Source organism: Cottoperca gobio, chromosome 14, assembly GCF_900634415.1.
Source record: "Cottoperca gobio chromosome 14, fCotGob3.1, whole genome shotgun sequence".
In the NCBI taxonomy this organism is placed as follows: domain Eukaryota; kingdom Metazoa; phylum Chordata; class Actinopteri; order Perciformes; family Bovichtidae; genus Cottoperca; species Cottoperca gobio.
In genome coordinates this window covers 19839757-19853590 of record NC_041368.1, presented here as the reverse complement: position 1 = coordinate 19853590, position 13834 = coordinate 19839757, and the positions used below count along the sequence as shown (strand labels likewise).

Here is a 13834-nt window from a genome sequence, read left to right as displayed (position 1 = left end):
GAGTCAACTTCCCATTTTAGCACACTTGCATAAAAAGTGCACTTATCCTTCTCTTGGATAAAAGTATGCACCAAATGGCAGCCACCAGAAACTGTGGGGCATTTGCTTCAGAGTTGTTAATGCCCAACATGTGGGTTTTTAGGGCCTATAATAGCATAAAAGTGAACTGAAACAAAGAAAATGGCGAGTGTTAAAGAATTGTTACTTTTATCCTAAACATCTGACTGAATGGTAGATCAGTTAAACTGACACATTCCTTTTGACTCAGAAATGACTTTACATACATGTTTGCACGAAGGTGCTAATATATGCCTCTAAATTTTAATTTTGACCCCTATGGAGATTATCGATTAGTAATCGCAACCAGAATATTTCAATGACTATAACTCTGCGGCTATACAAATATGTAGGAAGCTCTAAATTGGAAAACACGGCACAAGTCAGAGGCCATGGATGAGGTGAGAATTGTGTGAATTGCTCCCTTCCATCGTGAGGTCCTTTTTTTAAATCTGTCTTCTCAGCCTTGATTTCACATCACAGCCACGCTCTTTAAAGTTCACCTGAACAGCTGCTGCAGAGAGTCTGAGGTGAGATCTCACACTCCTCTAGCGCTGGCTAGGCGTCATACCGCCAACCCACTGGGGGGCTTTCAGGTGAATGTACACCAGACACAGCCGGGTCAAGTGGGACTTAAAAAAGGCCACAGATAAGTCAATCCATTTATAACACAGGAATGAATAAAGCATTATTAGGTCATTTGATGCTGCAGTCCAAATGAAGGACCATGTCTGTCACCCTGCTAACAACATGATGTAAAGAGAGTCGGACACATGTTTTGGATGTGCTGACTTTCCATTCGGCTTTACCCTTCTATGGCCACTCAGTGCTGTGTTCAGTAATGATTCACCAATGATTAATTCATTCTTGTCCAAAGTTTGATCAGCCAAGCAAAGATGATCAAATGCAAATGCATCACTCAATGCAACAGTCTATTGTAAGTTTCTCATGCATTGGTTGAATGATTCATTTTTGGAGAGAGAAAGCAAGACGGGCACCAGTTTTGCTAGACAGAAATTAAATATTTAAATAAACTAAAGACAGTCAATCAAGCAATTTTGTCGCTACCACAGTAACTGTCATCGTGTTGATATTAATCAACAGGGGACAGCTGTAAGGATTACAACACTAAACTGTTAAAAGCAACTATTTGCAACAACTATAATGCAATGTAGTTGACTCCATTAGTTCTTCTTTTCACACCCAGTCGATAACTTCTAATTGTGAAGCCATGAACAAAGACTACATGGTGTTCCTGTTTTTTTGGGAAGAATACATCAACCTAAAATAGCTTGATTACTGGGGAACTAGTGAAGGTCACTTTCCCTGTGTGACACCTGTGTTTTCTCTCAGCCTGCAGCCTGGCCACATCTCCCCTGTCACTGGGTTCTTTATAGGTCAAAGAGGTTGTGAGTTTACTCCAGAATTAACCTTGTTTACAGTCTTTGATCTCCCTGCAGTTTCCTGTAAGACGAAGTCAAGCACAAGTTTTGATTCTTTATCAGTAGAACCTGCCAAGTCTTGTGACAGATCACCATGGGTGATAGCAGCTGGTAAGGTTTATTACACTTTACTTTTCAGTTAACCCGGCCATGCTGTCGTTATAGTTCGCTGATGATTGCACTTGTAATATGGTTTCACATGATGGAGTATTAAGAGTAAGCAGATAAAACTTATCCACAATCCAGCAGCTGCAGTCCATATTTGAGCTCCGACTAAAAACGCCTGATTTTCCACATTCCTCAGGCTGCAGAGATTCCCCTCTGCCCCTGTGTCAAAGCTTGGCCTGCAGCCGAGACATGCTCACCAACGCGCCCCACGTTCCATGGAAACTCCACTCCTTCTCAATGGACAAATGCCACAACTGAGCCACATACAGATAGATATACACATGCACACACTGTACAGAGCAAGAGATAGGGTTGTGTGTGTGTGTGAGTGAGTGCGTGCAAGTTCGTCTGACTGTAGCGAACACACACACACAACCAGGGTCTCCCATGGCCTCAGTGCAGACAGCGAAGCTCTGTGAACTGAGATCTCTTTTGTTTACCCCACGAGACAATAACGTGTCTGTTCTCTCCCTGTCTGTTTTCTCTCTTTTTCCCCTCCTTCCCTTTCATTCGCTCCCTCCATGCCCTCTCCCTCTTTTATCCCTGCCTCGCCGTACCTCATCTCCAGGATGACCATCTGTGACCTTTACACCATGCCCCGGGTGGCTGAGCCCGTCTGGTTGACTATGATGTCTGGAGCATCGGAGAAGAATCAGCTCTGCGGTCACTTCATGAGGGAGCTCTCCCTGCTGATGGAGCAGGCCTCCAAAAACCAGTTGAGTGTCTGCTTGGGGGAATTCACTTCTAAAAATGTTGTATGGCATCATGGGAACTATATTACAATGCATTTTCAAACATATCCATCATATAGCATCGTGGTTTTCAGGAGTTGCACGGCCACAGCAAACTCACCTGTTGTGGAAGTCAGGCTGTCAGTCACCCCCCTATTGATCTTCTTTGAGCTAAAAAAAACAGAAATCAAGCAAGATCACAAAAATAAAGAGAGAAAGACATGCACAGCACCACTCAAACATTAAGAAATGTTACGCATTCATAGTGTTTCCACATCTTTTGTTTGCTTGTACTTCCTGGACGAGCAGCATCAACAGAGAAACGTATGCAGGTTCACGCACACTATTCATTCTGCTCAACGCAGTCTATGGTCTTTCTCTCCCTTTCTTACACTTACACACACAAACAGTGTGAATGTTTCACCCTCTTTGCATTTATTTGTCTGCCTCAGAGGGAGCAGTGAATGAGAAGATCCCTGCCAGTCTCTAATGACTTATTGTTGCTGTTACAAAGCCTTGTCAAACCACTGCTAATTGTACATATATGAATTGGTAGCAAGGCCTTTTATTGAACATAGCACCCGTATTCAGTACAGTTGAAGTATAAAATACAGAAAAGAAAGAAATGCTCACATTTAAGAAACTGGCACCAAAGAATATTTGGTATTTTTGATTGATGAAAGTCTTAAATGAATGATTATGATAATGATGTTCACTGTGTTTCTTGCACCAATAAATAGTTGTTTTGAAAAACAGCAGCTGACATGGCTGAAGAGTCAAAAGTAGAGAATGGAAATTCGAACATTAGCCCACAATGTTTGAATAATAGATTTTAAATAATGATTATCAACAGTAGTGCATCTACAATGTAACGTTCTCATGTTCTGTAAGTCCCTGCACACTCTACATGTTGCCCATGAATAGAAACTGTGTCTCCTCGGCAGCCATTAGTGGTTCTTTATCAGCACCACTCTGTAAAAGTCACTATTTCCACCTACACTGGTTAGGATGACTAACACACAACTACTTCTACGTAATGTTGACTCCCTATTGAAGCATTGTGTCTCCCTGGCAACCGTTGCTCCTACTGTATAACATCATGTCTTTTCTGAGTCGTCCCGTCAGTGTTCACATGATGGTTTTGATGAGTGTCGCAGTCACAACTGCGTTCGAGCACATGATTGACCTCTACTACCATGAGTGTTGTGTCATGAGACAGGAAGGGAAGTAGACACTTGTGGTCAGGACTGAGAAGTGACTCATTCTAATAGTGTTTGTCATTTATGTGTGTATCTGCATACTACTGTGTATGTGTGTGTTGCAAAGAATGGATGTGTGTGTGTGTGTGTGTGTGTGTGTCCAGTCCAGCAAGTAAACATCTGACCCAAAGTTTTCCGGGTTGTGTGAGAGCATCTGACCTTACCAAACGAGGTCAGGAGGGAAGCTGAGAGAGTACACCCAGCTAGGAAGTAAATGTTTGGATTCTCCTCGACTCTCTGCTGACCGACCCATATGTGATATTCCAGATTCCTCCCTGCGTTATTGACAGCCATCCTGACCAATCATCTGGCCTGGGTGCCCACCGTCATGCCCAATGGGCAGCCTCCAATCAAGATCTTCCTCGAGAAACACTCCTCCAAGAGCGTCGACATGCTGGCAAAGACGCACCCTTACAACCCGCTCTGGGCACAACTAGGTGAGCCAGACCAACACAAGTTTTACTTTAAAGGCTCCTATCTTCATGTTTGTTAAGGCTGGAACACATCCTAACATGACATTGTTTATAATTACAGCACACAAACAGGTTGGGACTTGACTTCTCTACATGCAGCTCCATTAAGTCTGCAATATGTTTTAGCTATTTGTGTCAATGTCATCGGTGTAATGCAACACATGAAAGTAGAGATTTCAGCTGTGATAAATGTGCAATTTTTATATTTAGATGCAATAATACTGCAATGGTGTACACATTATTTCTGTGGAAACCATCAAGTTGCATTACTGGAAATCTATTCATGCAGTTCTGCTCAGTCTCTCGTGTGTGTGTGTGTGTGTGTGTGTGTGTGTACGTGTATACTGTAACTATAGTTGATTTATTGGTGAGTGTTGCAAGTGATGATATCCTATAAATACTCAAACATCTTGGAGTATGTTGAGTAGTCCACACAATGACCTTATGTGACATGGGAAACTCTGAGAAAGTGAGTTCATGGTGACTCCTAGTGTTCATAGGTGAGAACTGCATACCAGAAAATAATGAACAGATGTTACGTCTTAAAAATAAAAAGTGGGTTTGTTGAACTGATCATTGTAAACATACCTTTTATCAGTTTGGGAAAGTGTAGAAAAGAAACTTAAACAAAACAGAAATCAGAATGTAAATTGTCCAGTGTTTAGATACCAGGCCAAGCGATCGTCACGTTCCAAACACGGCACTAGTTTTTAAAAGGATTAAATAAACAATACCTGGTAAAGGAATTTGAAGCATCTAAAGACCCGTTCAGCAGTGCTAATGTTTTATTGTTTCCATCACTGTGTAGGAGACCTGTACGGGATCCATTGGGTCACCGGTGCGTCTGTCGAGGACAGTGGTGGTGGGCCGCAGACAGGAGCTGGTTCAGAGGCTCCTCTATGTTCTCACCTACTTTATCCGCTGCTCCGAGCTGCTGGAGACCCACATGCTGGACAGCGCTGAGGATGAGGCCATTGTCATTCCGGGCTCCCTCATCACCACCTCCCTAAGGAAAGGAGAGGTGGAGGAGTCGGACTATGTCTTGGTTACCGTCCATAAACCCAGCGGGGACTACTTGTCCCAAGGGAGCCATGGCCAGCAGACTGAAGCAGAGGACAGCAGCTACCCTTCAGACAACAGCCTCCAGAGCAGCACATACACAGACACAGAGGTGGAACATGGCGCCGGAGACACACCCAAAGAAGAAGATGAAGATGAGGAGGAGGAAGATGAGGAGGAAGAGGAGGAGGACAGCAGTGAGAGTCAAGGGTCTAGGAGCAGTGTTCTTCAGACGACACACAGCCAGGGAGACGGCCCTGTTATCAGGACTACAGAAGCAGCTGAACCCGGGGAGCTGCGCAGGGAGTCTGGCAGCCCGCTGATCACTGAGGCCCGACTGGAGACGGTGCTGCGCGTTGGCTCGGCATCGCCCAGGGAGCAGGTCTGTGTGCTAGATACAGAGACCAAGGGAGACCTGAAACTTATTGTCCCATCCACACCCACAACGCTTGCATCAAGTCCGTCACCAACTCCTGTCAGCATAGAGCTGTAAAAACTCTGGGGCAGAGGCTGGGATGGATGCAGGCATGGGGAGCCAGCCCACCAGAGGGCTGGCTCCTTGGCCATTGGGGATCCCTCTAGAGAAGAAGCCCCCAGATAAAAACCTGACTGCTGCAGTACCAGTACCAGTGATACCGGGAAACACTGTGACGGGGCCCATGTCTTTGATTCTAACAGAAGAAGACGAGCCGGCAACAAAAGTGACTTTCCTCATTGGAGACTCCATGTCTCCTGAGTCGGACACAGAGAGCCGCAGAAGGAAGGTGGAGGAGGAAATGAAGAAGCACAAGAAACACAAACATCTGTTTCAGCAGCAGCTGATGCTGATGCAGCAGCATCACGGGCAACATTATCAACCGCAACAGGTGCAGAGAGGAGCAGATTCAGAGACCAGCCACAGCAGTGCATCAGAGGACCAAATCAAACAGACCAAGGTGGCTCCGGCCCTGCAGCGGGTGTCCAGTAAGATTCCCCAGTGGAGCCCAAACTGTCTGGACGATTTTGATGAGTATTTCAGCGTGGATAACCCTGTGGAGACGAGAACTATAGACGATGTGGCTAAACGACAGGAGGCCAGCAGCACAGACAGTATGCACAAAGACTTGTTGGACCCCTCGGGAGTACCCACACCTGGTGAGCTGGGGGGTCAGGGTTTGGGTCTGTGTTTAGGTTCAGGTAATGTAGAGGTAGAATCTAGCAAGAAGGGAGACACTTTGCTGGTCCAGAGGAGGTGCAGGTGTAGCTCTACAGATTCCTCTGACACCTGCTGCTGCTGCAGGGGATGTTCTGCTGAGCAGGACAAGGGTCTTCTGTTGTCAGTCCCCATCCCACAGGATGGAAGCAGCAACAGCAAGGAGGACCAAAAGAGTAAGACGATGCCCCTCAATGACTGGGAGATCCCACGCAACGAGAGCTCAGACAGCGCTCTGGGGGACAGTGAGAGCGAGGAGACCGAGGACTGGCAGGAGGAAGTGCTGGTGCCCTTCCCAGGGTGAGTAAAGCACTGATCATTCATTCACACACACTTCCTGGTGTTCATTTTGTCAGCTACTTTTTTTAGTACAGTTTTTAGTCCTTTGTCAAATTTCTTAATTTCTTTCTGTGCAAAGAAAACCCAAACTATGTTAAACAAAACCAATATTTTTGTCATTTAAGTCGAACTTATTTATCATAAGATTTTATTTGTATCATTATCTGATGAAAAACACAGGTTGAATACTTATGATGCAGCTTTGCTACTTCAAATCCTCCTGACTGTGCTCATAAGTGATGCGCGCCACGGGTCAGTCACACCCACACAGCCCCTTACGAGAGCCAATCCGCAACATGCTAAAATAATCAACAGCTTGTCAGGACAGACTCTGCAACAGCTTCTTTCCCCAATCCATCAGACTGTTGAACCACAAATAACTTCTCCTGAGCAATGTGATGTGAACTCCTCTCTAAGAACTCTTAAATGTATATATTTTATATAGTGTATATATGTTATTTATATAAAGTACATTTAAATTTTAAGTACACACTTTATTTTATATTTCTGCATCAGCATCACAACACTTTAAAATATTTATGACCAATTACTCACTTTTACAGTAAGCCAGGACAAACGAAATTTCATTTGAATTGTACATTGTATAGCTCGAAATGACAATAAAGTTTTTGATTGATTGATTTAAGTTAAGGACAAGCGGAGACGGACTGAGCACGGTGTGTGTGTTTGTTTGTTTGTGTGTGTGTGTGTGTGTGTGTGTGTGTGTGTGTGTGTGTGTGTCTGAGAGCGAGCGAGAGGGGAAGAGACTGTGACAAATAGAGATTTTGGTACCTTCTTTATTTTTATAAACTACATTTTAATCTTAGTTGGTGTTTAATGATGTTGGTGCCGTCTCGCGTCTTAGTCATGGAAAAAAAGGGCGTTGACAAATGTTTTGCCCTAGTTTTCGTTACCAAAACACTGACACTTCCCCGCTGACTTTGTCTTCCTGTGTAACCATAGTAATACTGATGGCAGGTACAAAGTGACAGTAACAATCTATCTTTATCACTTTGAAACAAATCTCTCATGTCACATGTTTGATTTATAGGTCAAAGTTGGTGGAGAACTACTCTAAGCCAAGCATTGCCAATTTTGGCCGCTCTTTGTTTGGAGGCTACTGCCCCACCTACGTGCCAGACTTTGTACTGCATGGGTTGCCCAGCGACGAGAAGCTACGGCAGTGCCTCATGGCTGAATTAACCCATGCTGTTCAGGTAAAGGTCTCCAGTGTTTGGACCTATTCTTTTTCATTTCAAACATCCTGAGTGTGAACGCACCCTTGCATTGTCACAATAAAACAAGTAATTGTCTCTGTTGTGTACCATGCATGCATTAACATGTGTGGAATCCCTCCCTTTTTTTTTTCCTTTGCACGCGTTTCATTGGATTAAAATGAATGCATGTTCTTGTCCTCTGTAGCATCCAGTATTGGATGAGCCCATAGCGGAGGCCGTCTGCATTATAGCAGACACAGACAAGTGGACAGTGCAGGTGGCCAGTAGTCAGAGACGAGCCACCGACGTCAACAAGCTGGGGAAGGAAGTCCTGGTGTCCAACCTGGTTTCAAACCTATTGCAGTCCACTCACCAGCTCTACAAACTCAACCTCTCACCCAACTTTGTATGTTACACCTCTTAGTCAAACACTGATTATTCGTCAGTAATCACCACTTTGATTCTTGTGCCTTTCCAACCATGTTTCTGTCTCTCGCCTCTCCTCCTCAGTGTATAATGCACCTTGAGGACCGCCTGCAGGAAATCTACTTCAAGAGTAAGATGCTTGCTGAGTATTTGAAGGGTCAGACAAGAGTCCATGTGAAAGAATTGGGCATGGTCTTAGGGTAAGCAGTTAACCTTTATTCTCAACTCGCAGGTTCTTTAAAGCTGTACATTAAAATTCAGATTTTTATCATGAAACGTACCCTCTGGATTTAGCAGCGGGCCTCTGTTTATGTTTGTCTCGTGCCCATCTATAAAGATGCAAATGCTCACGCAGTCCAATGCAGGCTTCAAACCTTTATGAAGGAAGGAAATGCACTTGTCATGTTTATTAGATCCCCATGATACACACGGTGTGTTTTAGTGAGTTAAATTGAATGTAAACATAACTTTGCTAATGACACTCCACATGGCACCTTGTAATGAGAAACCTAATGAAGCAGAGACAGCAGATATGGGAGTTAGAGACTTTTCTTTGTTCAATCCAAATATTCAGATGTGTAGCTCACCCTTCAGTGTAAAGTTAAATCACAAGGTTCATTGCATCGGGGTTTATGGCCAAAGAAAAATGGGGCTCATAATGTTCATAATTTCTGCTTCTTCACTTGGATCTTATCATATCCTGATCTTTGCTCTTGTATTGTTGCAGAATCGAGTCCAGCGATCTTCCCCTGTTGGCTGCCGTGGCCAGCACTCACTCCCCCTATGTGGCTCAGATCCTACTATGAGACTGTAATGGCACTGAGGTCCCAAGCAGTGAGCTGCCCGAGGAAGCCTGTCAGACCTGGGTGGTGCCACTTTGGCCCCAAAAAACAGCCATCCATGCTTTGCAGCTGACCCCCGACATGGCTTCCTGACCTGCGTGCCTGGCCTAAATGGGATCTTTGCTCTGAGCCTGAGCAGCACACGTCTTTACGGATCACAGCCAGCGCCTCCCCCTCACCACCGCCGCTGCTGAATGTGGTGCAATGCAGATGTTGCACCACAGGGGGGAGCTAGAATCCCACAGATGGAGTGAGGCTCTGTGCATGACTGATCCCTGATTCTCCAGTTGTTTTGAATGTTTCTTTTTAAAGCAGGACTCTTTTAATTTTGGACACAAAAGCCAAAGACTTTCTAAATGTTTCCAGTTGAGAATGAAACTTTAAGGATTTCTACAGTATAATAACAATGGATTTTTACGGCTTTTTTCTTCCCTTCCTTTGTACAATCTTAAACCCAGTCGTACGAAGTGACGGACTTCAAGTTTAAAGGAAACGGATGGACTATTTTAAACATTACTTTTGAGGTAAATATCATTGAGGAAATTATCAATCTCATGCCAATTATGTTATTTCATTTATCTTGATGTATTTGTGTACAAGCCACATTTCCCTGAGATATCTCAATGACACATTTTTATTTTCTTGTCAAATCGCAACGCACACCTGACTTAAAAGCCTATTTTCTGGCCGCGTGTGGGTAATCGATGCACACCGTGATTTTTGGTTCGACAAACTAGTTTTGAAATGGCTTAAAGTGGCTTTGACATTCTTATCATAGGTACAGCACTACCTCAGATCTTCATATGGGCCGTGGATGACACGCATTTACAGTTGCCCCATAGAAAACCCTGAGGTGTACTTTTTAAGCTATTTTAATCAGAGGAATGTCAGCGTCGACTGCATGCAGACCCTATGCTGTGTTCTTTGAGAAAAAGGGAAGATGGTTCAATTCCTTAGGATGATCGTTACACACATATTTTTGCTTCAGAATGTGTTTAAGGGAGGAGAAGGGTCCCTTTCTACTGTGGAAAAGCTAAAACGCGCATCATCTACATATATTTTAAAAACCAAAATGCTGAAATATTTTCACACTTTTATAGCTTCGCCACCTTTTTACGATGTTTACGGCTTCGATGTTTGAGAGAGAGGAGTATAGGAACACGGGAGGCCTTACAAAGGATTCAAATATGTATCGGTTAACACTATTTTCATGTTTCTACGACGGTTTTACTCACAAAAAATGCGCAACATACAAAACTATAGTAGCACTCTCTTTTTAGTATTACTTTAGATTTTCCATGACATTGACAAATGGTTTTGGTTGTTCTGCTACATAGCCAGGGTGCGATTTTGGGAGGTTGCTTTCACATCTTCTGTGTTTTGGATTCTCTCCTGGGCATAAAGTGTAATCTGCAGTGGGGCCAATAGGACATATTTCCTTGTTAGTACTTTTTTGTCATCGGTTGACTGCATTGGAAATGAATCTATATTTTTGTTATGTCTTTTTTTGATTTCAGATTAAAAAAAAAAAAAGGGTGAGTTTTAAATTCCCCAATAATATATAATATAGGTAAACGGTCGGAAGCAAAGAAGAACTACTGAGTTTCAAATGTATATGCTCGACGTGTGTTGACAGGTAGCGGGAGAAAGCTTAATTTAGCCATTAATCTCAGTAAAACCTTTTCTAGAAAGTAACTTTCTCCAAATTTCTAAATATCTTGCTAAAAGACCGAAGTGCGTCTCAGGCTTGAGCTTGTTGCTGGGCTTTAGGTACACAGCATGTTGCTCTGTACGCTGAGAATGGCTTGTATTGTTAGAAAAATCAGGAATAACTGTAACCCTGAGAACAGTTTGTTTCTCTCTCTAAACTCGAATCGCACCCTGTACGTGACCCAAGTCTTAATGGAGATGTGGCATGAATGCATCGCAGGTTTCTAGAAAGCTCATTTTGCTGGTAAAATTGATATAGACATGCTTGTTGCATTGAAGATGCTCCGCTGTATCAGCCTACATTTTGTACAACCCAGCCATTATGTTTAAAAGGTATGAATTTATATATTTTTTTCCTTCTTTGTATATGAATAAATTATTTAGTTGCCCATGGTATGTGTAACGGTTCATGTAAACTGTACATATTCTGTTTATTTCCATGTATTTGTACAGAATATCTTTTAAGAATCGTCTCCTCAAATGATTTTTTTCCCAATTTTATGGGAATGTTGTGCAATAAAGATGCCGATGTTAAGAATTTACGCGTCTCTAGGGATGTTTTCTGTCACAGAATCAAAGGGAAAGTGAAAAATACTGGAATGTGGATATGTGAATATAAAATGGTTTTCCCAAAACTGAAAAGCAGAGAGCTATAATTCACATCCAGGAATGAATGAGGAGAGAAGGAAGGGGGAAAGAAACCTTGGTAGTTCTGTAGTGACCAGCGTGTAGTCTCTTGTATCTGTTTTGAAGACATTGCATTAATGTAACGTCCCAAACAAGCTCCATGTGAAACCACAGGTCTGACTCTGATTCAATAGAGCAGCTCCAAGTTTGTGTTACTTCACATCTCAGACGAACTGAATAAAGAAACTGTGAACTGGTTTTAGATTAGAAAGGTAATCCCATTTCGTAAATCTTATTTCCCTTTTTCTTTGCCTTTTTAAAAATGATTGATTTACCGGTGCACGTTTTAATTGTATATGCACAATAGTTTATCTGTGATAATTCATCCAGTGCTGTGAAATTGCCTAGTTTTTTTTTAAACAGTCTGGAAAGTGGCTATGAATCAGTGCAAAGAATAGCACTCTTGTTTAGGTTGGTGGTGGTTTGACTGCTAGTGCTCACCATCTGGATCACACATTTCACCCACCTTTTTTGGATTTACCACCCTGAAAACTGGTCTGTGGCTCCACCCCTCCCTCCTCACGGCACGGGAGCACGAAATGAGCACACACACACACACACACACCGCAGTTATGCAATAAAGGAAGGAGTGTCCTGTATTAAAGCAAACACACTAGCAGTGTGTCGCCTGTCAGTGACAGCAAGGCAGTAATCCCACTGATTTCACGTGAATAGCTATTTTAGGAGGCGATCAGAAAAGCATGTGACACTAAAAACACTAGTGGCTAAATCAAACATTTAATAATCTAAATTTAGATGAAACTAGGAAAAATTTGTTGAACCGGATATGCTTTTGCAGCTAATGCTTTGCCAGAAGACGTGAAGAGTGAGCTGTTGCTTGTAAATGCACTTCAATAGTGGGATTATTGCTCATGTTGAGCAGTCTGTGGAAGAAATCTGACATCAGAAGTGTCAGAAGTCAAAGGGAGGATCTATGCTGCATTGAGGGACTCCTTTCAAACCTCGTAAATTTAAACTCCACAACCAGTGAACGCGGCTTTTTATGCAATTGAAGTTAAACGAGCTACAACATAACTTAAAAATAAATATCACATTATTTGTCTTACAAATGAAAAACTAAATTCATAAGCAATACAATGCACTCTTGCTCAATTCAATACATGCAGGTATTTTGCTGATACAGACTTAATGTATTTAGACTGATAGCTTATTTGGCTAATATTTATGTCCAGGCTACTTGTGCTACTGTTACAGTACTTTTTATACTTAACTTTATATTTGAATCCAATAATTGTAACTGAACACTAAAAGGAAAACAATTCCACCTACAGTATAAAAATCTAAAATCCTTGTATAAATCTAAATATTTGGACCATACCTACAAAAGCAACTCATGTTATCTTTTTCTTAAATTATTATTTTTTACCCCTTTGGTGATATACCACATTAAGTCTTAACAAAAGACACCTCATGTAGGTTAAGAAAACTTTAGTTAATTTGTTGAATGTTGCCCTTTGTTGTGTTATCTTATCCTGCTTCTTTTCACAAGAACATGTTTATTTAATGTTTTTATTCCAACCAAAGTAAATATCAATTCATTATTCCTTGTTCGACTGACTATTATGACTAAATCACACTAACAATTAATTGCAATTAATTAATCAAAAATAGTATCACTTGAGCAATGTCTGCATTTTCCCTATATTTAGGACCAAATGACATAATCTTTTCTAAGTATTTTTCCTTTATATTTATATATGTACAGAACATAATAACCTATTCTCGCACAGTACCTATCACTTGAGTCGTTCATGTGTCGCTGCTGTCAGAGGTCCCCTTATTTCCGACGGGATTTGAATGCAGCATCATCTCCGTGCAGACAGATGTCGTCAACTCTCCACTCTCAGATCTGCAGGAGGAGGGATCTAAAAATCTGAACTCCTGGATCTGACTGACGCTCGCGACTGAGGTGGATATTTCCTTTACCAAAGATGTACAAAATTCAAGACCACAGGTCCCATAGATTTAACTTTCTGTCACACTTTACTGGTATTATCTACTCTTTCTCGGACGCACAGTAGTTAAGAGTGAAGTTCTCTGCTCTCTCCTGGAGGAGAAGGAGCTCCTGGTCGGTTAAACTCCATCCATGCTCGGCTCGGCGGGGACGAGATCCACGGGGATGTGAGTTTGTTCAGCTAAAAGAGCAAACTAGGAGACGGGGAAAGTGAGGATACCTAAAGAGGAAGTAAAAGGGGGATTTCAGCCGAAGTT

General features: G+C 42.4%; 1 protein-coding gene across 1 annotated transcript in view; it reads left to right on the top strand.

Moving 5' to 3' along the window:
* fnip1 (folliculin interacting protein 1) overlaps positions 1 to 11457 on the top strand; it is a 37206-nt gene extending 25749 nt beyond the window's left edge. Inside the window, 9 exon segments of the mRNA XM_029448109.1 lie at positions 2236 to 2382; positions 3925 to 4094; positions 4939 to 4949; positions 4951 to 5676; positions 5678 to 6681; positions 7772 to 7937; positions 8143 to 8343; positions 8448 to 8563; positions 9091 to 11457. Of these exon segments, the coding sequence (XP_029303969.1) occupies positions 2236 to 2382; positions 3925 to 4094; positions 4939 to 4949; positions 4951 to 5676; positions 5678 to 6681; positions 7772 to 7937; positions 8143 to 8343; positions 8448 to 8563; positions 9091 to 9169 (2620 nt within the window). The 3' untranslated portion in view covers positions 9170 to 11457.
* Positions 11458 to 13834: the final 2377 nt, after the last annotated feature.